Below are 26,447 nucleotides of genomic sequence, written 5' to 3' on the forward strand. Positions count from 1 at the left end.
ATAATATGTAAATCATTATATTCATAAAATAAATAGATAATTAATAGGGTGAGTTTAGTTCACGGAATGTAAGATTACCAGTGAAAATAAAAGATTACCAGAGAATAGGATTACTGAGAATATTGTATTTTGTGTTTGATTAGTTTAGCAGGAATGTAAGATTACTGTGTTTGGTTAAAGGAATAAAAGATTATGAGAATGTATATTTGACCAAATTATCCTTATTATATATATGTTTTTTTAACAAGTTGAATATTTATATATTTTCTTTAAAAAATATAAATTCATAAAATTTATATATTTTTTTTACAAAATTAAAAATATAAAAAGGTTTAATGGAAGAGTAAAATTTTATTTTAATCCCTGAACTTTATATAAATTTTAATTATAGATTTTTTTGTAAATCTAAAATAGTTTAAGGATAAATTTGTAATTTAACCTTCGTATATTTTTTATTATTTAATGACAGAAGAAGAATATTTTGAAAAATAATTTAAGGGCATTTTAGTCCAAAACGCAGGTAATCCAACAATACTTAAGGGAAGGGTAATGACATTCCCGGTAATATACCCAAAAAATCCAATATTAATAATAAAACATTACCTAAAATAAAATTTTCGATCAACCAAACATGAGAATGTAGATTTAATTCCCATGAGAATTCCATATTCCCCGAACCAAACAGCCTCATAGTAAAATAAAAATAAACACTTGGATAAATTACTATTCACCGACATTCAATTTAATCCACGTGTCAGATGATTACCCATTGTGCTCATACTGGTTTCAGATTTAGAGTGTCGCACTAGATATTCCTTACTTGCCAACGGTTCTGATTTTATCCCCGTATATAAATAAGATCGGCGGATTTTTATTAAGAAAAAGGGGGAAAAAAAGAGAGAAAAGAAACAGGGTGTGCGACAGAGATCCAATTCGCAGAAGATGAAGGTTTTCGTCAAGACTCTCAAAGGCACTCACTTCGATATTGAAGTCAAACCCGAAGATTCGGTTTGTTTCTTTTTTTCTTCTTTTAATTTACGTTTTCCCCTATTTTGAATGTCAATTAGGGTTGTACGATTATAATCCGCTTATATTTTTTCTGATTTTTGTGCACTTGTTTGTATTAGCTTCCATGGAATTGAAATTTGGGGATCTTTATTATTGAGTGATTTGTTCAATTTTTTAGTATCAATTTTTTCTGATTTTTGTGCACTTGTTTGTATTAGGGTTAAGTGGCTGATAACTCGTATAGTTAGTTGTGGTGCCATTTCTTCTGGGCGGGGGAGGGTTAACAATTGCCTATAACTTATTAAGTTATGGGCCGCAAGCAGGATGGGAGCAAGTATGTTTAGTGAGGAAAAGGAATTGCTCTATTTGATTAAGCTGTGCCCTTTATTACAAATGTATTGATTGTATATATCGCTATGTCAATGTTATTTTCTGTACCAGATCTAAGGTTTGAGCTGAGAACATACAAGCTTTGAACATTAACATATGCTAATATATTGTTTTATCTAAAAAATGCTCTTCCATTTGGGACTGGACTTTCTTCAATCAGTGTGAGTATGGCACCAGATTGAAGGTATAGAGGTTATTTTTGTAAAATTTTCTAAATAGGTTACTGTTGTGAGACAGAGTGAGAATGAAATTCTTCATTCTGTAGTTACTTCTGATCAAGGTTTGTGTTGTTCGAAGGATGTGGATATTCTAATTATTTAATATAATATTTTTATTTCAATTAATTTCCTCCGTTTCCTTGCGCTTCCCCCTTCCACTTTTTCTCTTATTTTAATATATATCAGGGTGATTGATGCCTTCTGGACAAACTGCATGGTGCAGCTTCTTTTAACTCCTCATCGTGGTGTATTAAGATTCTGTTATTACTTCTCGTGGATTTTCTTTCAGGTAGCTGATGTAAAGAAGAACATAGAAACAGTTCAAGGAGCAGATATTTATCCTGCTTCACAGCAAATGCTTATCCACAAGGGGAAGGTTCTTAAAGATGACACAACATTGGATGAGAATAGTGTTGCTGAAAATAGCTTTATTGTCATCATGTTGACTAAGGTGAGATCGGTTACAACTTACAATATCCGTACACTAAATCTCTCTCTCTCTCACTCCCTTCTTCCTTCTCTTTCTCCTCTTTGTAAATTTTCAGCAACCCTTTAAATCTTGCTGACCAAAGTATGCTGCCTTTGTCCTGCTAAATGCATAATCTGTCATGATTTTATTTTCGAGGCTTTTGAATTCAGAAGTTATCTTATGGCAGTGTGTTGTCATCATCTTCATTGAAAACTGGTTGTTGCCTTGCTTTAGTTGCATCTTACAATATGTCATTTTGTTGCTAAACCCAAAGTATGAATTCTTGGTGTTATCTTTTGTCCTTTAATCTACTTGTATCCTAATTTGTTTTTCATTGTTTTTCATTTGGTACTAATCATGATTCTTTTTGGATTAAACCAATGCTAGAGTAAGAGTTCATCAGGTGGGGGTGCAACTGCTTCAACTGCTTCTACAACTAAAGTACGATTTAGTTGTCATGTCTTTTTCTGCGTTTTCCACTCCTTCTCTGAATATTACTTGCATGCATGATTGATTATGAGCAGTTATTGTCAATGTGTCTTTTCAGCTATATTTCTGAGAAGACATTTGCATTTGGTATGACTTAACTCAGGATTCTATTTTCTCCTAGGGGAAAAATTATTTTCTCTTAAATGCTATGATGACTGACAAGCAACCTACATGAAAAAAAATGCATTTTTATTTGTTAAATCACTGCATGAGCCAGTGTTAAAAAGGCGCAAGGCGCACTAAGGTGATAGGGGTATTATAGCCGAGGCGCAAGGCGCGTGCCTTATTGAAGTGAGGCACACTTTTAAAATATATATATATATATATAGATTTTACCGTAATATCATCCTTCATTCCTTCTTCTAACATTCCTCCTTTTATAACCCCAAGCAAAGTCGATCCTCTAACAGAATATTACCCTAATATCACAGCAGCTCACTGTTGTTGTCACTGTTACAAGCATGTATTCCTTTTTTTTGACAAATCTGTTCCATTTTATTATTATAACTATTTCGGTTGGCAATGGTAAAGGGAACATAAGATGACCCATGTGCTAACAGTAGTAGGGCTCGTGTGGTGCAGAGTATGGACAAAATACTGTTCCCATTCATTGCATTCAACATTTTCACTGTCAAATTATTGACCCAAATCCCAGATTTACAATAGCCTATCTGTGTTTTTCCTAGCCCCAAGCAAAAATTGTGCTTCATAAACTACATGTTCCTACATTATTTCCCCCCAAAATGACCATTAATCGTCTTCTTAATAACCCATAGATCCTCCCTTTCTTAAAACCTATACTTTCAATACTTTTTCCTATAACAAAACCCTAACATCTTTACCCGTTTTCCTAAAACTCCCAAAAAGAAACCCAGAGACAATCAGTTAACCACTAGAAGATATGCTAAAGCTGAGTCAATACATCCATTCCTGAGGCAACCCCGCATCATGATTCATTCCTTGTTGCCTGAAATTGCGTTGTTTTTGGTTGCCTAACACGTTCCCACCACTTCGAAGTTTCAAAGCAACATCAGTGTCAGCAGCAGAATTTTGGGTTAAACTGAGGATGAAGCTGGGTTGAGTGCCAATCTCATCAAGGTCCAAGTTCAAGGCCCTAGCTGGAAGCAGAACAGTAGGACAAGCATGTATTCTAATAACACCTTAACTAAAGGTTGTTTCTAATAACGCCTTCTTTCTAAGTACTCTCCATCTCACTTTAAGCCTAATTCCAGCATCAAACCCAACTGTCTACTGCTTCTGATTGTCATGTAGCCTAATTCCATCTCCAACTTAAGCAAAAAAGAACAAACCATTGGAAAGGCAGAGCCTTTCTGCGCATCAGCGCCTTTCTGCTCCTGATCAAAATCGTCTCGCCCAGACTAAAATAGGTGCTTCAGGCTCGCCTCGCCTCAGCGCCTAGGCGCACCTTGGATGCGCCTTTTTAAACACTGGGATGAGCTACGAAAATGACTGGTTTTCTCAAGTGTACAAATTCTTCTTGTTTTTTGCCCAAATGCTATCTATCTTAGTTTAACTGTTGATATATATATAATGTTGGAGCCTGAGTTGGTTTGTTTACTGACTTGGTCTTTTACTTTTAAACATTTATTGGTTACACAACCTCATACTGAAGTTTCTCAGTTATTTCAATTGTTCTCTTTCGTTCCTTTCATATAGCAAGTCACAAGAAACCTAGTGGCCATTATCCAATCCTCGCATCATTGAATCTATCAAGAATGGTAGAAAATTTTATTTTATTTTTAAATCCTAAAAAATGTGTGAATGCACTGGCCAAATAATAATCTAATATTAATGATGTGGGAATGTGCACAAACTTGGCTATTAATTCGCACAATATCATTATATGAATTTTGGTCTACAAATTTCTTTAGTGTGTATATAGATGTTGGAATCTGAGTTGATTTGATTATCAACTTGATATTGCCTTTAAACATATACTAGTGACACAACCTCTTATTCAAGTTTCTCAGTTTGTTCATACTCCCCTTCGTTCCTCCCCAATAGCAAATCAACAAGAAAGCTAATGGCCACTATCCTATTCTCTTTTATTCTATCAAGAACAGAAGCAAATTTTCTTTTGATTTATTTAATCCATCAAGAATGTTTTCAATGTGTTGGACAACAACAACGATAATAATAATTATGTATGAACGTGGACAATTTTAGCATTTACCTCGCACAAAATCATTATATGGATTTTGGTCTTCAATTTCCTTTCGAGTATGATTGTAATTGTTTATTTTCTTCCTGCTATGCACTATACAATATTTAGGTTAATTGCTTTTTGAAACTGTGCACATCATACAAAGTTATTGAGTAGTGATCTCCAATAAAAAATTTCTTGCTATTTTTCTCATTGTAGGCTAAATTTCATCTTTGCAGGCTCCCCAGGCAAGTGCAGCGGCACCAGCAGCGGCACCAGCTCCGGCTCCGGTTCTGGCTCCAGCACCGGCACCGGCACCAGCAACAGTTTCTTCTACACCTCTTGCAACTTCAGCTGTGTAAGTCCTACTCCTTACTTTTGTGGAGACATAACTGCTTTGTAACTAATTAATATGCTTATGTGTTTTTCAGGGCTGCACTTGTCTCTGAATCTGCAGCTGTCGCATCCAATACCACTGCGTGAGTAACTTTTTCTCAGATTGTAATTCCATTTGCCCTGTTTCAAAAGGTGTAAGGCATGTTTTTTCTTTAATCCTTCTTCAAGTTCTTTCCAGTTGCATTTTTTGTGATATGTTCTGTTACATCTTTGGGAACAGGTCAGAATCTGATGTTTATGGCCAAGCAGCATCTAATCTGGTAGCAGGAAACAACTTGGAGGGAGCAATCCAACAAATTCTTGACATGGGTGGGGGAACCTGGGATAGGGATACTGTTGTGCGTGCCCTTCGAGCAGCTTATAATAATCCAGAGAGAGCTGTTGAATATCTGTATTCTGTAAGTATCACTTGTATCTTACTTGAAGATGGGGAAGTGAGTGCTCCGTTGAGTGCATCCCGTTGTCAAATTACATATGGTTATTAACTTGTTGATACTGCAATTGTTTTATTGTACTTAGTTTAAATGCGGTAGTTCCTAATAGACTGAGGTCATATTGAGAGGTTTTGTGGGAATGATGATCACGCTTTCTTATCATTTAAAGTTTGATGTAATTGTATGCGCAACTTTGTTTTCGTTTCTTGGTATATGATTAAGCTAAAAATGTGCCTGAAATACACTTCCATTTCGTGGTCAATTTTTTACCAGGGGAAGTGTGCTTTTTTGAAGCAAAAGATATGCTGTGTAGGAATTATGATTTCCCATTTAATGCCATTTATATCCTGCTATTTGGCATTTCTTGTCCTCTCCTATTCTGTTGTTTTCGTTTGTGAACTTTTAAATTTTATTTTTCATTTATTTGCATGGCCTGGAAACCGTCTCTCTTTTGTTGGAGAGAATCTTTCATTTCATTTCCTACTTTTAAGCTGCTGCTGCTGCTGCACATTTAATTTTAAAATCATTGCTAATTTTAGGGTATCCCAGAGCAAGCTGAAGCTCCACCTGTGGCCCGTGCCCCTGTAGTTGGGCAAACAAATAATCCTCAAGCACAATCTCAACAGCCTGCTCAAGCAGCAGCTGTTCCCACGAGCGGACCCAATGCAAATCCATTAGACCTCTTCCCCCAGGTATTGTTGATATTCAATAAATATTTGTTAAATCAGATGACGAGAAAACCATGACCTTTATTGATGGTCCTTCGTTGATACAGGGCCTTCCCAACATGGGTGCAGGTGGTGGTGCAGAGGCAGGCACTCTTGATTTCTTACGAAACAGTCAACAGGTCTCTCTCTTTATCTTTCTCTTTCTCTCATGTAAACTCCTACGTAGAGTGTACTAAAATGCCTCTCTCTCTTGCAGTTCCAAGCTTTACGAGCAATGGTGCAGGCCAACCCCCAGATATTGCAGGTTATTCTCGCTTCTGTTTTTTATGCTAGTCACGTGCTTTCATTTTCCTTTGTCTCGACAACCTTTTCTGAATAGTTTTGCTTATTGGGTTTTGACAGCCAATGCTTCAAGAGTTGGGGAAGCAAAACCCTCATCTAATGAGACTTATCCAGGAGCATCAGGCTGATTTTCTTCGCTTGATCAATGAACCTTCAGAAGGTGGAGAGGGTGAGTCGTATCACTTTGTTTCCAAGTTGTCCATTCATATATTGAATGCTTATTTGCCGTCTTCCATGTCACAGGAACGTATTGGGCCAATTGGCTGATGCAATGCCACAAGCTGTACAAGTAACGCCCGAGGAACGTGAAGCCATAGAACGGGTAAGGCCTTTTTTGTAAAAATTCGACTTGGAACGTAATTAGCCCGTGTGTTTTGTTGGCAATGATGAATGATGTGGCTTTGTTTTACAGCTGGAAGCAATGGGGTTTGATCGAGCAACTGTGCTCCAAGTCTTCTTTGCCTGCAACAAGAACGAGGAACTAGCAGCCAACTACCTTTTAGACCATATGAACGATTTTGAGGATTAATTGGGTAAAAAGAAGATAATGGCTAGGGGAAGTACCTCTCTCTCTCTCTCTCTCTGCTTTTGGTATTCATGTCCCTCCCGATCCTTCCGACTTTGTTTTAAGTTTCTCAAGTGATGTGAAGTGTTGGTGCAGACACAAGGGATATATACACGTCTTAAGATGTTCTTTTCTTAAAGGACCATTGTTATAACGTTATATACAAGTGCCTTTCTATTGTTCGTGTATATTTTGGAACCAATTTGCATGAAGTCTTTTGTTTGTTGTTTGTTTAGATTAAGGTTATTTGAATTTCGTGCGTTTTTAGAATTATTTATTATTATTTTAAAATAACTTTATATTTTTAAACTTTTGGAAAATTTCTCATGAAAACACACGCCCAATTATTTTTCTATTTTTGCAAGGTATTCATTTAAAAATTCTGAAATTTCAAAATATGTTATCAAATTTTGAAAAATCATGATTATCGGATTGATACCCAATACTATTATACGAGTATTTGATTGAGTTAATCAGACATCGATTTAGGGGCTGTTTGTTTGTCTCTTAATGGAGTCATTTAACGTTGAATGTTGAATCATTCAGTATTCAACGTGTTTGTTTCGTATTTTTGAATGATTCAGTGCTGACTGATTTAGTAAAACAGTGCTGAATGATTTTGCACAGAAGTACATTTTGAATGATTCAGAGTCATTATCAAACAACATGTCACATTCAGAACTAATTCATACAGAGTCTCTGAATCATTCAACGTTTAATCATTATGAAGTAAATAAATAACCCCGAATATTAAATGGAGTGGGATCACACTAAATTCAATTTTTTTGAGATTATGTATAATTCCTCTACCATTTTACATGTAATGAATCATAGAAAAATTTTAATTAATGTGTTATATGTATATATATATATATATATATATATATATTACATGTGGGTGAAATTTAACGCAGACTCAAAAGTATGTGCATACATATGTTGAAGTTTCCAAAATCTTAGGTGCTAGGTTTTGACGTTTTCCAAAACACTGGAAATTATTGTATTCTAAATCAGTATATATATTTAATATTTTTGTGTCGTTAAAAACCTATGTGCGTTGTTATTTTTTGTCTTTATTAATCGATAACGATATTAATTTTAATATTAATTATTGACTGTCGATTTTTTTCTTTTTTTTCTTTTTTATATCATATATTTTTTTTCTTTTTTCTTTTTTTAATAAATTTATCTGTGTTATATGTTTTCATCTGTTTTTATAACATGTTTTTATGGTTTTTGATATGTTTTTCGGTTGTTTTTTAATTATCATTTTTCTAGGTGTTGATTTGACATCGCCACAACTAATCAAGATGACGCTTATATGATATCTTATGATTTTCCCTGCTTTGGACAATCGGATTGGATTTGGATATTCGATTTGTGTTCGTGGATAGCTTTTTACGTCGCTCGAGTCTGATTTACGTTTTTTCGATGGTCTTTCAATAGTTTGATCCCTTTTTGTGGTTTGTTTGACGATGCAATCATATATGTTTGTTTTTATCTTTGTTCGAGTTTCTTAGTTATATTTAATATTTTCTTATATAATCCTTTTGTGATCTTATGTTACTAATTTTCTTTCAATGATGATGGAATTTATATGCTTATTATTATCGATTGTGATAGTAAATCTTTAGTGTAATATGAGATTTCAAAATAGTTGCTTTTATAAAAAACGGCATTTTGATCACGACGACCCAGAAAGGGATCGTATATAGACGATGAATGATATTTTGATGATTTTACCGCACTCAGTCAATAAACCCATAATGGGGACGAGAACCCATTATCTACGATAGCGGTTGCGTTTGATGATTTATCGCAGTCGTTGGAGCGTGGAGCCAAGGACGAAGGGTTCCGGTTGGACGAATTTTGTCGTGGATGTTCTCTGTTTCTGTTCTTTTAATTCTCTCGGCCTCGCCTTCAGATTCACCGAGATGGAGTACGTCTCCAAGGTTCACTCCCCTTTTAGACCCCATTGATGATTTAGCCATAAACCCAGGTTTAATTCAGTTGATTTATGCCCTTTGACACCCATTGATCAATGCTCTGATCCATCCAGGTAGGTAATCTTGCAGAAGCATCGAGGATATTCGGCACTATATAAAATATACTCGATGTGAACGTTGCTAATGTTACGGTGAAGAAACAAGGAAGCCATTCGCGTGATCTGCGTCGAGTTAGACAGGGTCTCGACCTCATCAGAGCCTTGTTTGAACAATTCTTGTCATCCAAGTACGTTATATCCCCCCCTCCTGGCATTTTAATTGCACTTTCTTCCTGTATTATTCAATTTACAGTTTGCGTCTTTGAATCCAGAGATTTTTCAATGAGAAACGCAGCTTCAACGGCTAATTCTCAAGGATGTGCACCGTACCATACGTGGGCTGTAAGGACGGCCGTTTCGGCCGGAATGCACACTCTTCCGACAAGGAAACAACTTCTGCTGAAACTCAACGAAACAGGTGATGATGAAATTGGAATCCCCCATATTTTTTTTGAAGTGTGAAATCTCAGGTATACTTGTGTTTGGCAGATCATTCGGCGAAGAAGATGACGAGAAGGTATATCAGAGCTTCGGGCCAAGTCATATTTTGCATCGATAAGCTTTATATTTCCAGAAAGACCAGCCTGGACTGGTGAAAATCACGTCCCTTTCCATGAACAAATATCTATTTTAAAATTTTGTCTAGATAAATTGCGGGCTCGATAAGTTCTATTATAAATACAAATATTTTAAATGGTTAGATTAAAATAATTTTTAATCCGGCCTGCTCATAAAATAAAACCGAACTCTGTGGGGGCGTGGCGGGACCGGCCAATCTGTCACTTAAATGTGAGTGTTTGATCGAGTCGAGTAATTTTTTTTAAATTATTCTAGTTGAAGAGTTCTATTTACAACTTGAAGTTGATTTAAATTTTTTTTTAATTAATTCGCAACATTGTACTATTGAGGAGGCGAATCATGACGTTGTTGTGGCAACGTGGCAACTTTCCGGTTTGCTTCATCAAAGGAGTTCCACCGTAGGGGTTGCGTCTAGTTGTATTGGATATTTTTTTCTTTTTCTTTTTCTTTTGCTTGAGAAAGAGGGACGGCCGTGATGGGACTTGTCCCCTAATTTAACCCCCTTTTGTTTTTCTCTCATTATTGTCAAAGGATACGACAACGTTACCGGCATAACTATATCAGTAGCTATATCTAAAAAAACAAAATCAATATTTCAATTTTAAATAAAATTAAATATTTCCTGACCTACTCGTGTCATATATCTGATTTTAGTTAATAGATCTCCAAATGAATTTTTTTTTACAATGAATGATCTATTATCTTACTGTAGTCGCTGATTGTGACAGATCCATAAATATTTTTCAAGAAACACACACATACATTAATAACATTAAATTTTTACATTGGATGAATACAAATAAAATTTTTGAGTGGCACTGTTAGTAAAATAATCAATTAATAGAAGAAAGCTCATATTTCAGCGTAAACACGAAAAATTTCAAGTTATATAAGATAAAATTCTAAATTTCATCGAACATGACATGATTTTCAACTAAATTTTGTCTTTAAAAATTTAAGGATGCTATAGTTTCTACCGGATTAATTTCCCCATGTAATAGGTTTATTTTCTGATATTAATGATAAATTATTGTTTCTTAAAAACATTAGAATCAAGTCTTAGATCGATCGATTAAATATAAAAGATTGTGATCGAAAATTATGAAAGTGTTTTGGAAAATTACCTATTTCATTTTAGTAAATATTAAATAATTAAGTTTATTCTAAGTGGATTCTATTAATTGGTTGGTATCATGAAATAAGCTGATGACTGTCTTTTATGTAATTTCTGGATAATATTAGAATGGATTTGGTAGTAAAACTAAGAGAATAAAAAGAATAAATGGAGTATGTATTATTATTAATAATATTTATGTAATTAGGAACTCAAATTTTTCGATGATAAGATCGGATCATGTTCGCATTTAAGATGAGAAATCTGTGATCTTATCTAGTGACGGATCCGAAGATGTTTTCAGGAGGACATATATGTTAATAACATAAAGCCTTTATATGAGGTGAGCACAATAAGTAAATAGAAAAACTAATACATCAAACACTGCCCTTACTTGATCCATGATTAAAATATGGTTATACCTAGTGTATTTGGATATAATTATTATAATATTCATCTCTTTACATATATATTTTATTTTATTATATATATTTTATTAAATATGATTTTTTTCTTAAAAATTGGATCAAATATATTTATTTTAAATCCAAATCAAATAATATATATTAGATCTAACTCAATCTATGCACAACCTACTTGGTGGTTGTGGGACCGAGTCCCACGGTGGGTAATTTATAATTAGAGGTTTCTCACGAAAAATGCTATCAACCTGACGTTCCTACTATCATACCTCCTCTTATTACATTATTAAAATAGGGTCATCTAATTTTATTTTTTTTAACTGAAAATGGTATAGAAATTTGAGTCTAAGTCTGACCTTTAATAGAGCGCTAATTCCGGGCTCCACTTTTCCTCTATACCTCAACCTGTGCTTTGTCCTCTTCTTCAAAACCCCTTAATTTCACATGTGATGGATAAATGTAAAAAAAAAAAAAATCATAGTAATTTATTTCAAATTATATATTTTCTCATTCTTAATATTTAGTTATTACTTTGTTACACGAATTGAGTGACTCTAGTGATAAAGAAATTGTTATTATTATTTGAGGTCTCAGGTTCGAGCCAAATTTTTTTTTAACTACTGAAACTATTTAATTGATTCTCAATTATCTAATTTTATTTATATGTAACAATGTCATTTATACAGATTGATCTCAAATTTTTATTTTAGAGAATAGATATCAAAAATAAATTAAAATTTTTGAAAGATAAAAAGTATATTCTTTGTTAAATAGAACTAAATTAAATTATTTTTTCTTATAAGGAATATAACAAGAAGTAAACCACTTAAATCAAGGTCCATTTACCATGACCTATACCTCCCATTAGATTGCTTATAATATCCCATTTTTATTTTTATTGTTTTAGAAAAAGATCCCATTTTTATTAGTAAGAATTAATTGTATCACATATTATTAAATTATGTTATTATTTTAAATTGATTATTAATATTTTAATTATTTTAATCTCATTCTTAGATTATTACTTTAATTCTAGATTAATACTCAAAATTTTGAGTATTTTAATTGCATTCACCAATTTACAACCATTGTTTTAAATTAGTCCTTAAAATTTTGAATTTTTCAATTTCGTCCTCATATGCACAATTCGACCGTCGATTCCCAATCTCCAAAAAAAAACCCTACCTCATATAAATGTTCAAATTCCCTCGAACGCTCACCATTTTTTCTCTCTCGAATCTTTCCCTTGGAAACTTTTCTTTTTTCTTTTCCGGTGCTTCTGATGGACGGATTCGCAGTGGCGTCGACGGCTTTGCCGTCATCGAGTACGACGGTGTATGTGAGCTGGGAGGAGGTGAATGTTTTAAGCGATAAAGGAAGGAGGGAAGTTCATTATTATTTGAAGAGAAGGGATGGCGTTTCAGATCTGGCTGTGATTGGGAGGGAGAAGAGCTTGAGGCACATGTCTTATCATTTCTCTATTAAGAACTGCTCTCTTTTCTTCTCTTCGACTTCCTTCTACAAGCTTAAGTCTCGCCGGGAGGTTGTCTATTGGCTTAATTCCGTCGTTTCCGGTAATTACTGCTTCGAAAATTCTATTTGTTCATATATTAAATTTTGATAGTTTTTGGAGGTTGTGTTTTGTTAGGAGTTCGTTGAGCTCAAATTTTCACAGGGTTTTATGCTAGATCTGGGCGTTTAGGGCGAATATTGACAAGACAATATTTGATTTGAGTTTATTAGTTAATTTTTTCCTCCCTAAAGTATCAGTTTTTCACTGTACTCTTTTGAACTTTCTAATCAATCAAATTTTATCTAATTTTGCAGTACGGGTTGATAATACAATTCAACCTTTTTGGCCTTTCCCAGAACAATTTTTTTTCTTCCAAATTTGGATGGAATTTTTTGACTGATGCCATGATTGTGCCGGCCTTTTTTTTTAAAATTAGATTTCCTTTTGTCCATAGGTATTGTAATTTTGTCTTTTACAATTATCCCTTTCCCTGGAATTATTTTAAACCCAACCCGTATTCTTTTGGCTAAAAAGTAATCTGGGCGTTTCTTCTCCGCTCCTTAATTTGGCTAGGGTTTTGATTTCTGTGATTGGCGTGGGTTTCGTTTGGATCCACTCAGCATTGTATATATTAACTGTCTATAATCTGGTCCGCAGGATTGCTAATTCAATTTTTAAGAGCCGATTGAGAGCATCACGGTTCTTACGCCCTCAAATATCTAGGTCAATATCTTTCATGACCAAACATTTTTTATTTCTACAAACAAGTTCCATAAACAGAAATCAGCTGCTAATTCATATTGGATATGAAAGATTATATAATCTCTCTCATTGTTTAGTGCATCTGATTTTCACTTTACCCTTTCTTCAGGATACGTTTTGTTTTAATCATGTCTGTTATTGCTTTCCTCTTTGCGTCACTTTTCTTATATGAGTCATCTTAACGGAATGGAAGATTTGTGTATTTTTTTCCTAATTGGTGTTTGAAATTTACAGATTCACCCTATCGTGGGTCACACTGTTCGGTTGATGGAATTTGGAGTGGAAAAAATGTGAAAAGTATGGAATTTGGTGCAGTCAAGGTATGAATTGTATTTTGAGTATGTGGGATTCTTTTTGTCTGTTAATTTTTATTTGTCAATATTCTGAATTTTTCTTCCTACAGGATATTCAATCACAGAAGCTCGTCCAATACTCTAAAGAATTTTTGTGGTTAGGTTCTTCTTGGACTTGCAAGAGAAAAAGGAAACACTATCAGTCTTTCTGTAGGAATGGCGTAATAATTTCGGTGAGTAATTGTCTTCATAATTCCTCCCGGTTGTGCTTTCTTGTTTATGGTTTTTTGCACTTTGCAACTTTATCATCTTGCTCATTTTTTGGCCTTTTGTGTCACATTCCTCTAAAATCTTCTCAGGTTCACAACTTTGTTTACGTCTTAGCTGAGGAGGATAAACGACTTGTTGCCTATTTGGAAGATTATATGAAGACTCTAGAGGCAACAAGATGGTTGTGGTTCGATGGTTTCACAAAATTGATGAGGTTGATATTGACGTTGGTCCCAATTATAATAGCAGAGAAATTTTCTTTTCTCCTTGTCTTCAAGATCTCAGTATTGAATGCATTGATGGATTGGCTACAGTCCTTTGTCCTGTGCATTTTAAGAAATTTTGAATGAGGCGAAGTCTACCCAGCTGGAGCCATTTGCATGCTGTAAGCAATTTGAAAATGATGATATCAAGCCTTTTGATGTGTCTCAACTGAAGGGGTATTGGAAACAAGATATACTAAGAAATATGTATAGTCTTGCTCCTTTTAATGATTCTGCATACCGTCAGCACCGTGCTGATGAACAGAAGACAGTTTGGGATGTTGATGATAGTGTTGGGATCAGGCCTAGAAAGAGATATCGCCAATTAAAAGATGATGATGTTGTGAACTTACATTTTAGTGGCAATAGAGAGTCAATGGAAACATCCCGTGCGGATCTGCAAGATGCTCAGAACAGTAAAAAGGAAAACGAATCTTTCAATGTCCAGGTTGATGAGGCTAAGCAATATTCTTCTCTGCATTTAATATTAGGTTCGCAGTTAGAAGTGTTGGCTCAAGATAGTGGTTTGAGAGGGTGTTGGTTTAGAGCTCATATAATCAAGAAGCACAAAAACAAGGTGAAGGTGCAATACCGAGACATTCAGGATGCAGCTGATGAAGCTAGCAAATTAGAGGTATTTTATGCTCTCTTTTTAATTTGTGGAACTGAAAGCTTGCTCTAATAATGTAACTCATATTCATAGGCTTTTCTTTTGTAATTGTTTAATGATCATCAATGTTTTAATGCTATAGGAATGGATTTTGGCATCTAAGGTTGCTAGTCCTGATGAGGTGGGTGTTCGTATTTCTGGTCGGACAACTATTCGACCACCTTCTCAGTATACTAAAGGCAGTGTTTCATGTATAAATGTTGGGTCTGTTGTTGATGTCTGGTGGCATGATGGGTGGTGGGAGGGCCTTGTTGTTCACAAGGATTCTGAAGAAAAATTGTGTGTTCATTTCCCAGGTTTGTAAATGCTTTAATTCTAAATGTTCATGTTTGATTTTTCATGGTCATGTATGTTGAAATAGGTTTTTGATCTTTTTAATTTCCAGTTCTGACGTATATTATTTGCAGGAGAGAAGCGGGAATCAGTCTTTGACATTTGTGATATAAGACAATCTCAGGAATGGGTAGGAAATCGGTGGATAAATATGAAGGAAAGGTGTGATCTCGTGGGTATCGTGCTCCGGGCCGGAAAGCAAAATGCAAGCAACGCCAATGATTCCCTTGACAAAAACACCATTTGTTTTTATGGTGGACAGATTATTAAGGATTCGTCTGATCGTAATGACTCTCCTGGCGAATCAGGAAATGATAGTGCAAAAGATGAGTGTCTTGTTCCAGATCTTTCGAAGGATGATTGGCTTTCCCAGTTGAAATGGAAGTCATCTGGAAAAAGAAAACGTGTGACTTCGACCCATGTACGGAAACTGAATTGCAGTCGGAATCTCGTCAAGAGCACTGCACGTTCAGTTTCTTCAGAACCATTTTTGATCCCTGCATCCTTGAAAGTCGATAATGATAACTGCAAGTACATAGGTGATCCCTTATTCAGCTCTTCAGTAGTGCCGCCTCTAACAAACTTTGTTATGACTAGATGATTGACCGTTCCTATTGAAGTGGAGTTGCTGCTTTCTGTTTTGTCTGACGTTCTCATTTTGACAAGTCCATGGCATCCATCTCATTAACTTAAGCTATGGGCTCTAAGCTTAAAGAGTCCTGCAAAATTTAGGTCCAGTGTAGGATGTCAATATAATAACCTGGTAGAATCTCTAACATAGCAAGCCTCACTTATTTAGGGTGTTTGCAGGGAGATTTCTGCTTTATTTGTATTCTGTTTATTTGTTTCTGGTAATAAAAGTTTTCCATTATTTCCTTCGGTCAATTATTCAACCGTGAGCTGTTCAATTACTCAATTATTCATTGTCACACTATCAATGAGTTCAATATTCATTGAACTGAACTCATATCTGGTAGTATAATTTGAACTCCCTATGATTTTGCATAAAGTGGGTTTTAATCGGGCTTTTAATAGGAGGAAGGGGATTGGGCAAATTTGGGGGAACATCATCCTAAATTTTGAAGATTTTCTTGTCTTATTCAAAATCGTACCTCATTGGTAGTTTCTTTAGTACCTAATGTATCTATGACATGATGGATTAAATGAACTAAAAAGCTGGACATGGATTTGAGTTTGGTTCCATAGCAACTTTTTTAAAACATAATTATCGTAGATGACAATTTTTGAGTAAAAAAAATGGAAATGATAAAGGTAAGATGTCGGGACACTATCCTTTGTGACTTGAGGGATCTTTCAAATAAGCAGGAAAAAGACCCTTCTTTTCTCTCTCTATCGGTTGCCTGCTTACCAGCTTAAGATGCTCTTTGTTCGTCCTCAAAAAATGGGCTTGCCCCACAAATAGCTCGGTTTCAACTGGAGGCTAGTGGTGTAGTGCTTTCAGCTTGAGATCGATCCCTTTTTTCCTCTCTATGAAGTCCTTTAACAGGTGAAGAAGCCATGGTTCTTCTTAGTGAGGCGCCTAGGAAAGAGGCTAAAAGAGCAGAATTCAACAACCCACAGAGCTTCTTGCTTCCAGGAACTAGCCTTGCCTCTATTCAATCCTTATCCATGGCTCTTGTTTGTACCCTCTCTCTTTACGTGTGTCGTTCTTCTGCCTGTTGAGTGAAGTAATGTTTAACAGTTTCTGGAGTATTTTGTTTCTATTTGGTGCAGGTCCACGAAGTTGTGATTTCAGCAGATATTGGATGTACGGAGTGTCAAAAGAAAATTGCAGACCTGATCTCAAGAATGAATGGTGTATATGTTTTTCATCATTAACTTTACGACTCTGGCTAAGATTTATTTTTACATATGCTTCATTCAATGAAATTTTCAAAGATTAACAATGGCACAAGATTTAGCTGCGTTAATCCAAGATTCCTGCATTGACCCGGATCCTAATTTTGTTGCTTCTTAGCAGATACAGATTCTGTTTTGATAAATGTGTTGGAGAAAAAGGTAACACTCACTTGCACATACCCCAAGTTGGCTTCAAACCAAGCTCCTGTTGTTTACAGGAAGCCTGTCAGCCCAATGGCCATCATCAAGAAGTTCTTCCCATCTTCCCGATGATGATCACCGATCGGTGAACTCATAAATGCAACCCAATTCTAAATATTATGATTTGCTTGTTCATATACCTTTTGTTGTAAGAAAATTTTGTACCTTATTTTGGGGCAATATCTCACTTGTATATAGAATCACTGTGCATTGTTGGATGTGTTTGAAGGCTTTGTTGTATATTTTCTCTGAGTATTCGTGTTCGACACATTTTCGAGTATAAGTTTCTCTATTATTTTTTTTTCTTGCCCTTGAGGCAAACTAAAAGCAAAGCTAACTGATGCTCGGAAGTAATGCAAAAGAAGACATTTTTGAACAAGAAAAGGATAGTTCAGAATCCTGTACATGAAAGGATTCCATTTAAAGTCATGGTTCATTTAACCAAATGGAGTACCCCTTCTGCTGGTTTATGAAGAGAATCAGATTCCAGAATCAAACAAAGGGTGTTCCAATGAGAGAACCGAGTTCGATCCCTTGAATCGCTCTAATTTCAACAATAAAAAAACCAAAATTTCCAATCATTAATCTCAATCATCTTTTGATCAGTTCCAAATCTTCATGTCCGGAGGGGCAACAGCATCTTCTACATTGCCCATATTTTCTCATTTCACTGCTTAATTTTGGAGATTCATACATGATTTAACTTAAAAATTTCTTGTCTTTTAAGTCTAATTTTATGCCTATTAACTATTAGCTCATAGCCTCATGCTAATTATCGCATTGATGTACTTGGAAACACTAATACCCTCACTTTCTTGTTCTTGATTTGCATGTTAGAAGCTCTGTTGCATGGTGATGAGAGTCAACATAGATCGCCATGGCTTTTTCAGGAAAGTAAGAAGAGCCCTTGCTAATATGAAAGGTAAAGATCTCCATTGACAGCTTAAATCATTTCTGGGCCATTTTACTATCCTGAATTTGGCAATCTTTCTCTGATTTTTCCACATCGAAGAAATAGAGAAACACTCACGTGCGGCGCCTTAGTATACGGCTAAAATAAGGTGGTACCGGTTTTGTTATTATTTTAAATAACAAAACCGATAAAAAATGACCAAAAACATCATTTTTTTGATCGGTAATAATTACCTATATAGGTAAACACGGTAAAATCCTGTAAAAATATTGTGTTTTAGGTAGCGCTTTACCGAAAACATCATTTTTTGACTAGATTTTTTTATCGTGTTTACCTATATAGGTAATTATAACCGGTAAAAAAATGATATTTTCGTTCATTTTTTTACCGATTTTATTATTTTTCTAAATAACAAAATCGATTTCACCTTATTTTAACCGTATACTAAGACGCTGCACCGCATAACTGCTCACAAACAAGCCTAAAATCTGTTTGAATAAAAGGAAGCCCAATGTTTAAATGATAAATCTTTTCTATTCATTGGCTCATTCCTTCATCATGATCTATAATGCATTAATGCCCCCATTTACTTTTCCCTTAGTAATGTAAATGAGTCGAGACATATGGTTAGTTACTCGAGATCGATTTAGTAAAAGTTTGATAAATATTAGACTCGAGTTCTTAAATAGTTGAAACGAGTTATTTGATACTTGACTCGAGAAGCTCGTGAGCAGCTCAAAAATATAATATATTAAGATTTTATTTTTAATTTTTTTAATAATATTAATATTTACGTGTTGATTTTTTTAATGTAGTACAAGTTTTTACGTATTTAAGGTTTATGTTTGAGTTTGAGTTTGAGTTTGAGTTTGAAACTTTAATCGAGTTAAATTTAAGATTTTTTTCTTCTTTTTGAGCTTTTACTAGTTTCAATTCATGATTTTGAGTTCAAGTCGAGTTTGAAAATTTTAGACTCGTGAGTTTTCGAGTTGAATTGAGTTCTATTTCATAGTTTTCAAGTCGAATCGAGCTTGAGTATTTTACGGTCCTAAATTTGTCGTTTTAAGCATCGACAGTGCCTCGTCGGTAGTTAACATGCATGCCTAACAGCAGGCTTTCTCATGGGAAGTGGGAACCTTCCTGCCCTAGCTAGCCCCACCCTTCTTTTCTTACATTACTTGCTTTCCTATAAATGAGAAGGAAAATCGATCCCGTCACCTTCTAAAAGGACGACCGTCTACTTGTAAATCCGGATAAGGTTATGTAACCATCGCAAATAAAACAAATGGCAACCGGTTTCATTTATTACCACCACCTCAAGATGTTAAAGCGGCAGTGGAAGATGAGACGAGATGGTCGGCGTTTTGGGTAGTAAAATGATAATTCTAATCACGACGTGACGCAAAGATAAAATTGTTGAAGTTTCATCTTTATGGGAAAAATATGAAACAGAGAACACATGACTTTCATATCAGTGAAAGTTAATCTTCGTCAACATAAAATTATCTACATCATTATGTTGTTTTTTTTATTTATTAGCCGAATGACGAAAACATGAATCATTTAAAAGTTATGTGAGTAAATTGAAAGTTTTTAAAATTGAACATTAACGCACATAAAATTTAACTGTGTTTTGTGTGGATCGAATCTAGAATCCCGTGACCATCTCTTTACAGGTTGTTTCTTCGCCAAGGAAGTCTGAAGGACTATTTTAGCTTCATGTGGAATTCGTCATGATGTGCAAAGTTGGGATGACTGCCTCAGTTGGTTGGTTGTTAACCTGAAAGGTAAATCCCTCAGAGTGCAAATTCTCAAGCTGACTTGGACTGGTTTCTTATACTACATTTGGAAGGAGCGTAACCATAGATGTTTTAGAGGTCATGCTTGTTCGGTTGACACAGTTGTATATAGAATTAAAGAGGCTGTAAAAATCAAGCTGTATAGGAATTGTATACATAAGATTGATGAGGCCAATAGGTTTTTGTTTATTAATTGGGGTTTGATCTAGTTGTTGACTGTTCTTTGTAGTAGCTATGCTGCTTTTATTTTGGATGAATATAATTTACTTATCAAAAAAAAAAAAAAATTGAGTAATGAAAGACATAATTTACTTTTGATTTAAATATATCATGATGACCAAATTTTAATTTGATCCACATCATTATCATCGTAATAATATGAAAGGCATATGTTCATGTATCTCAATTATGCTATTTTCTCTAATTTGTTTGAAATTTGAGAATTATAGTTAGAGAAAATGTTGTCTAAAAAATATCAACATGTGAGATAAACAAGTTTATAATCTTAACGATTGATAATGTATACACATTTTACGAATATAATTAGTTAGACCTAGAAACTTAAAAGAGACCAACTTCCTTTTTAATCATCGAGGTCACGTAATGAATTTTTGATAAATCTTAATACATGATTAAAGACACATTAAGCTTTTTGAAAAAAGAACGTTACTGAAACTGACATTCTTGGTTGAAACTGCTTTACGCACTCTTTCACTCTTGAACTGGATAAAGGATATGTAATAGTATAATTTATTGTGTACTTTTTTCACTTGATTTTCTCTTCACCATTGCTACTGATGTTCTATTTCGCAAGGTAAAGTGATAATACTTGGCATGCATAACTTTTGCTTACAAACAGCAAAGCTTTTCTGCACGGCATGAACTGAAGCTTCCATCACTGATATACTAACCAATTAAGTAATTGTCATCTTTCTCTGTTAGTATGTCAGTTTCTGAATCAATACAGTTCCCAAAGTACAACTCTTTAAAACATATTTAAATATGCCATGGATGCTTTGTTAAGGCTGATTTGGTTGCATTATAAAGTTTTTACTCGTCTTTAATTATTCTGGGTTTTGTTTATCTCCTTTCTTTCTTCTTCTTCTTCTAAACTTCTGGGATCATGCAGATTTGTTGTGCAGGGAAGAAGGTGGTGAAAAGGGTGGCAAAAATGGTGTCTTTGAAATGTAATTGGGCAGATAACAGTGGGGTAAAGCAGCCTCTTTTGGTCAGCTTCAGGGGAAATGAAGATGGAGGGAATCGATGGAAAGTTTTTAGAGAAAAAATAAAGAAATCATGGGTTGAATCGAAGGATTTTGGACGTTCGGATCCCAGGAAAGTTATATTCGCAATGAAAATGGGACTGGCACTGTCACTTGCGTCGTTGCTCATATTCTGGAAAGGATCTCACGAAGATATTGCTCAGTACTCGATCTGGGTAATACTCACTGTCATAGTTATGTTTGAATTCAGCATAGGTACTTATATCATCGATTTCCCCCCTTTTTTTCTCTGAATTCCGTGGAAGTTCCATTAATGGTTAGACCGTTTGATTCTCTTTTAAACAGGAGCAACGCTTATCAAAGGATTTAATCGCGGACTGGGGGCACTGTGCCGGAATACTTGCGTTTTGCTTCGCCGAGTTATCCGTGGTAGCCGGCAAGTTCGAGGAAGTTGTCGTTGTTATAAGCATTTTCATAACAGGTCGGTTAGTACTCGTGTTCGTGTTCTTGTTCGTTCTTGAAGTTAATGAAAACTAGCATATTGCTTTGCCGTGGATAGGATTCTGTGCATCCTATTTGAAGCTGTACCCGACAATGAAGGCTTACGAATACGGGTTCCGGGTATTCGTATTGACGTATTGTATCCGGTAACCGGACCAGGGAATACACGGAGGCGATCTTAATTCGACTGGTCCTGATTGCGGTTGGAGCTGGTGTTTGGTTGGTTGTAAATATATGTTTTTTCCCGATTACCTCTCTTTCTTTCTGTTTATTGAGAAACGCCGGCGGGAAGGCGTCGAGATCGGTAAGATTACCTCTTACCATATCTTAGTTTTATCGCCAGTCGCTAACATTTCCATTTTGTTCAATACATAATTATTGATTTTTTTTAGTTATTAATTTGGAGTTTTGTCAACCTCCGTCAGTTGATGTTGTTATCACCTGATCTTAGGATCCGGCCTTTTTCAATTTTCAAATTCCATTCTCGTTGCCTTTCATTTTCTTTGACATCCAAACAAGGCCGTGGATTTTTTAATTTTTTCTGCATATGTCCTCGCTTTTTTTTTGGGTTAAATTTGTTCACTTTCTGGTATTGAATTTCCCAGAATTTGTCTTGGGTCATGTTCTTCGGGATTGATCTGCTTATCAACTTTTCTCTGCATTATGGTCTTGTAAGATCTACGAATATGATCTCATCACTAAAAGCATTATTGAATCACGAGATTTAAGGATCAAAAGATGGAACTTTAACTGTATGTTTTAAATGATTTGTAATTAATGACGGGTAACGAGGTATTTTATTTTACGTTTTCAGGTATAACTAGTTACTTGAAGCTGCAGGCATTGAAATAAGATGTCTATGGTTGAGGAACCTTTGTATCCAATTGCTGTCCTGATAGACGAGCTAAAAAATGATGACATCCAGCTTCATTTAAACTCAATCCGTAGGCTTTCAACGATTGCTCGTGCTCTTGGGGAGGAGCGAACCAGGAAGGAATTGATTCCATTTTTGAGTGAAAACAATGACGATGATGATGAGGTGCTTCTTGCAATGGCTGAGGAGCTGGGGGTGTTGAGCATGCCCGTGTTTTGCTGCCACTTTGGAAACCCTTTGCACTGTTGAGGAAACCTGTGTAAGGGACAAAGCTGTCGACTCTTTATGCAGAATTGGATCTCAGATGAGGCAGAATGATTTGGTTGACTCGTTTGTTCCTCTAGTAAAGGTTAGATGTTTTGTTTCTTAATTTGATATTATTTAAATTAATGCTGTTTTTGTCATATTATTTTCTGATACTTAGCTTCTGCTTGGTATAGATCTGAAATTGAGGTTCTGAATTTTGTTAATTGAGCTATGGTAACCGCAAATAATTTTTGGAGTCCTTCAACTTTGAACTATTTGTGAAGCATTGCTAATATGAAGGACAATGTAAACTTAACAGAAAGGAATTTAAGTAATAGTAAGGATAAAATGGTTTATGAGCACTACTCTTGGTAGCCATATTTTCTGTTTCCTTTCTCTTTTTAATGTTTTATTTGTTTATTTTTATATCTCCAGAGGCTGGCTGCTAGGGAATGGTTTAGTACTCGAGTTTCATCCTGTGGGCTATTTCATATTGCTTATCCAAGTGCCCCTGAGATGTTGAAAACAGAATTACGGTCAATATACAGTCAATTGTGTCAAGATGACATGCCGATGATGGTAAGGTCTGCTGCATCAAATCTGGGGAAATTCGCTGCAACAGTTGAATATGCTCATTTGAAGTCTGAGATCATGCAAATATTTGATAATCTTACAGAAGATGGTAAGTTGAAGGATAGAGACATACTTGATTGTTTAAAATCTCCGTACTTGTTATGTTACATTTTTGTTTATCTTTCAGCACATGTATACTGCCTATTTGCTTCTTCTACTCTACTCGCATCCCACTGCTCCCCTCTATGTTTTGAATTTTGTGGCCTGTTCAGACATTTCATCAAGCCTTTTTTATGCCAAGCTTGGAAACATAACTGGTTTTGTTTTATGGTTTTAGTAAAAGCATTCGTAGATTAACTGTTTATCATTGTTTGTATTTATATATCTTCATTCATTTGTTACAGGTTTAACACAAGTTTTTTCTAATCTGTATATCAGATCAAGATACATTTCTTTTATTAGCTGTCGAGGGATGTGCTGCTCTTGGAAAGTTGTTAGAACCCCAGGATTGCGTAGCTCACATTCTCCCTGTAATTGTCAGTTTCTCCCAGGTATATCTGTAAACGACGTACATTTTTCCTGTTTACATATAATTTTGTGTGAGTTTTTCAAATTGTCTCGTCTTTGTTTTTGATGGTCTTGTAAGGCATGTGAAACTTAAACTGTTCATAACCTTGTGTTAATTGTTGGCATGTATCACCAATGCTTTGCGGCAGGTTATTGGTAATTTTTCTTGTAATAATTGAATACCTTTTGTAATGTTTCATGATCCATGGGGTATCATGTTCTGACCTTATAAAGTTAGAGTCACGCCGTGGAGGTTGAAGTTTAAAAGTTGGTCCTTAAATGGTGACAGGAAGACTTTATTCGGTTGCTTTAGCAATATTTATCATGTAGTTATTCTGCATTTTTAGTCTATTTCATGCTTTAATTAAGCCTTTTTAAAAGGTGTGGAGTGGGAGTGGTGTTGGGTGCCTGATTGTTCTGTTGCATAAAAAACATTCTATACTGATTCTGCCATCTTTAGCATGAAAACTTTTTTTTTTTTTACAGAAAACTCTTCATGCACTTATATTTGTTCTATTTCATGTAACTAACAGGATATAACTTGGAATGTGCGTTATATGGTTGCAAATCAATTATATGAACTTTGTGAAGCTATTGGACCGGAGCCTACTATGTATTTATGTATATCAAAGCTACTGATAACACATGTTAACGCTATATGAATGGAATGTTGCTCCTTTACCAAAACTAGGATGTAGCTGTATGTATCACTATCTTACACGGTCTCATGATCAATTGTTTAGGAGAATTATTATTTTGCTTTGGCCGGTAATTTTCTTCTTGATTATTTGTCACACTAACCTAGAGTGGCTTTGTTTTTGACGTTTATATATGTTGATCATGTTTTCAGGACTGCGGTTTCTTCGTGATAACGAGGCTAAAGTTCGCATTGCAGCTGCAGGAAAAGTAACCAAGTTTTCTCGAATCTTGAGTCCATACCTTGTGAACCAACACATTCTTCCTTGTGTTAAGGTACTGATGTTTATGATCCGAAGCTTCTGTTCCTCTATGGAATTTCCTGTTAGAGCACAAACTACTGTTTGTTTCATGTTGTGTCAAATATTGGTTGTCTCCTCAGCTCAATTTATTGCAAATGCATTTCATAGGAACTGTCATCAGATTCTTCGCAACATGTCCGCTCTGCTTTGGCTTCAGTTATCATGGGAATGGCTCCCGTCCTTGGAAAGGTAAGAACATAGAATTGCTCGATTGGGAAGGACCCAGAAAATTTCAGGGTTTGTTTTATGCTGGTAATGTAGAACAATGAATACCAACAAGAGGTGATTGATTTACCAACATAAATTTTAGTCTAACAAGTGGGATTGGGGTGATATAACGTCTTTTCATTGATTTGTGGTTTTTTTCTCGATGTTCATGCTGGATGTACCAAAATACTGGTTTGAATTGCTTTTATGGGAATATTGAACTTTATTTGATGGACCTTGCAGGATGCAACTATTGAGCAGCTTCTTCCAATATTTCTTTCTCTTTTGAAAGATGAAATTCCTGACGTGCGTCTTAACATTATCAGCAAGCTTGATCAAGTGAATCAGGTTTGGCACAGTTCGAAGCTTCATTGCTGTTTCTGCTTATGTGATCTGCTTATGTTTTTGCATCCTTGGTTGTGTGTCTTTTGCCTGAGATTTCAACTTTTTCAAACTTAAAGCAGTTGAAGCACGATGGAACCAGGGTCTTCCAAGTGGCTATTAGTACTGAATAAATTCAATTTTAATTGCAACTTGTTAATTGGTGTATGTGCTATTAGTGCATTCTACTTGTAAACCTTATATTGAAGTTAGCAGCATTCGCTCAAGCGCTTCTCAAGTTATTTAACTCTTTCTCGCAGGTTATTGGAATTGATCTATTGTCCCAATCCTTATTACCAGCCATCGTTGAGCTTGCTGAGGATAGACATTGGAGGGTTCGACTTGCAATAATAGAGCATATACCATTATTGGCTAGCCAGTTAGGTGTTGGATTTTTTTATGATAAACTCGGTGCCCTTTGCATGCAATGGCTGCAAGATAAGAAGAAGATAAGGTTTGTCTTCTTATCTTGCATGTGTAATAGCTATAAGGTTTTAGCTGCTAACAATTTAAAGCGTCTTGCTGAAGAATTTGGCAGGGATTGGGCAATGGAGCACATTATTCCACAGGTCTGTGCAATAATATTGACAATTGATCCTTACCAGAGCTAGTAGGAAGTATTTTCTGAAAATTAAACAGATACCTGTTCTAGTCCTTCAGTTTTTGCTCGTATTTATGAGAATCCCCCGTGACAATGT

The 26,447-nt window shown here is 35.2% G+C and overlaps 1 protein-coding gene and 3 pseudogenes across 2 annotated transcripts; all 4 read left to right on the forward strand.

Moving 5' to 3' along the window:
• The first annotated feature begins 842 nt into the window (after positions 1-842).
• Positions 843-7,295, forward strand: LOC120181184 (ubiquitin receptor RAD23c-like). 2 transcript variants are annotated; one of them, XM_039186368.1, is made up of 12 exons: positions 843-1,008; positions 1,906-2,067; positions 2,473-2,526; positions 4,978-5,096; positions 5,170-5,217; positions 5,355-5,532; positions 6,108-6,260; positions 6,344-6,415; positions 6,493-6,540; positions 6,639-6,747; positions 6,821-6,900; positions 6,991-7,295. In XM_039186368.1, exons 1-12 carry the CDS (start codon positions 943-945, stop codon positions 7,105-7,107), a joined length of 1,206 nt encoding a protein of 401 aa, XP_039042299.1. In that variant the 5' UTR covers positions 843-942; the 3' UTR covers positions 7,108-7,295. The 2 variants fall into 2 exon arrangements, with proteins under 2 accessions (XP_039042299.1, XP_039042300.1); XM_039186369.1 differs by lacking the exon at positions 2,473-2,526.
• A 740-nt stretch (positions 7,296-8,035) lies between these two features.
• On the forward strand, positions 8,036-9,783 carry LOC120181154 (annotated as a pseudogene).
• A 2,753-nt stretch (positions 9,784-12,536) lies between these two features.
• LOC120181183 lies at positions 12,537-16,284 on the forward strand (annotated as a pseudogene).
• A 5,838-nt stretch (positions 16,285-22,122) lies between these two features.
• Positions 22,123-26,447, forward strand: LOC120181168 (annotated as a pseudogene).

This window comes from Hibiscus syriacus, unplaced genomic scaffold, assembly GCF_006381635.1.
Source record: "Hibiscus syriacus cultivar Baekdansim isolate YM2019G1 unplaced genomic scaffold, ASM638163v2 tig00112517_pilon, whole genome shotgun sequence".
NCBI classification, from domain to species: Eukaryota; Viridiplantae; Streptophyta; class Magnoliopsida; order Malvales; family Malvaceae; genus Hibiscus; species Hibiscus syriacus.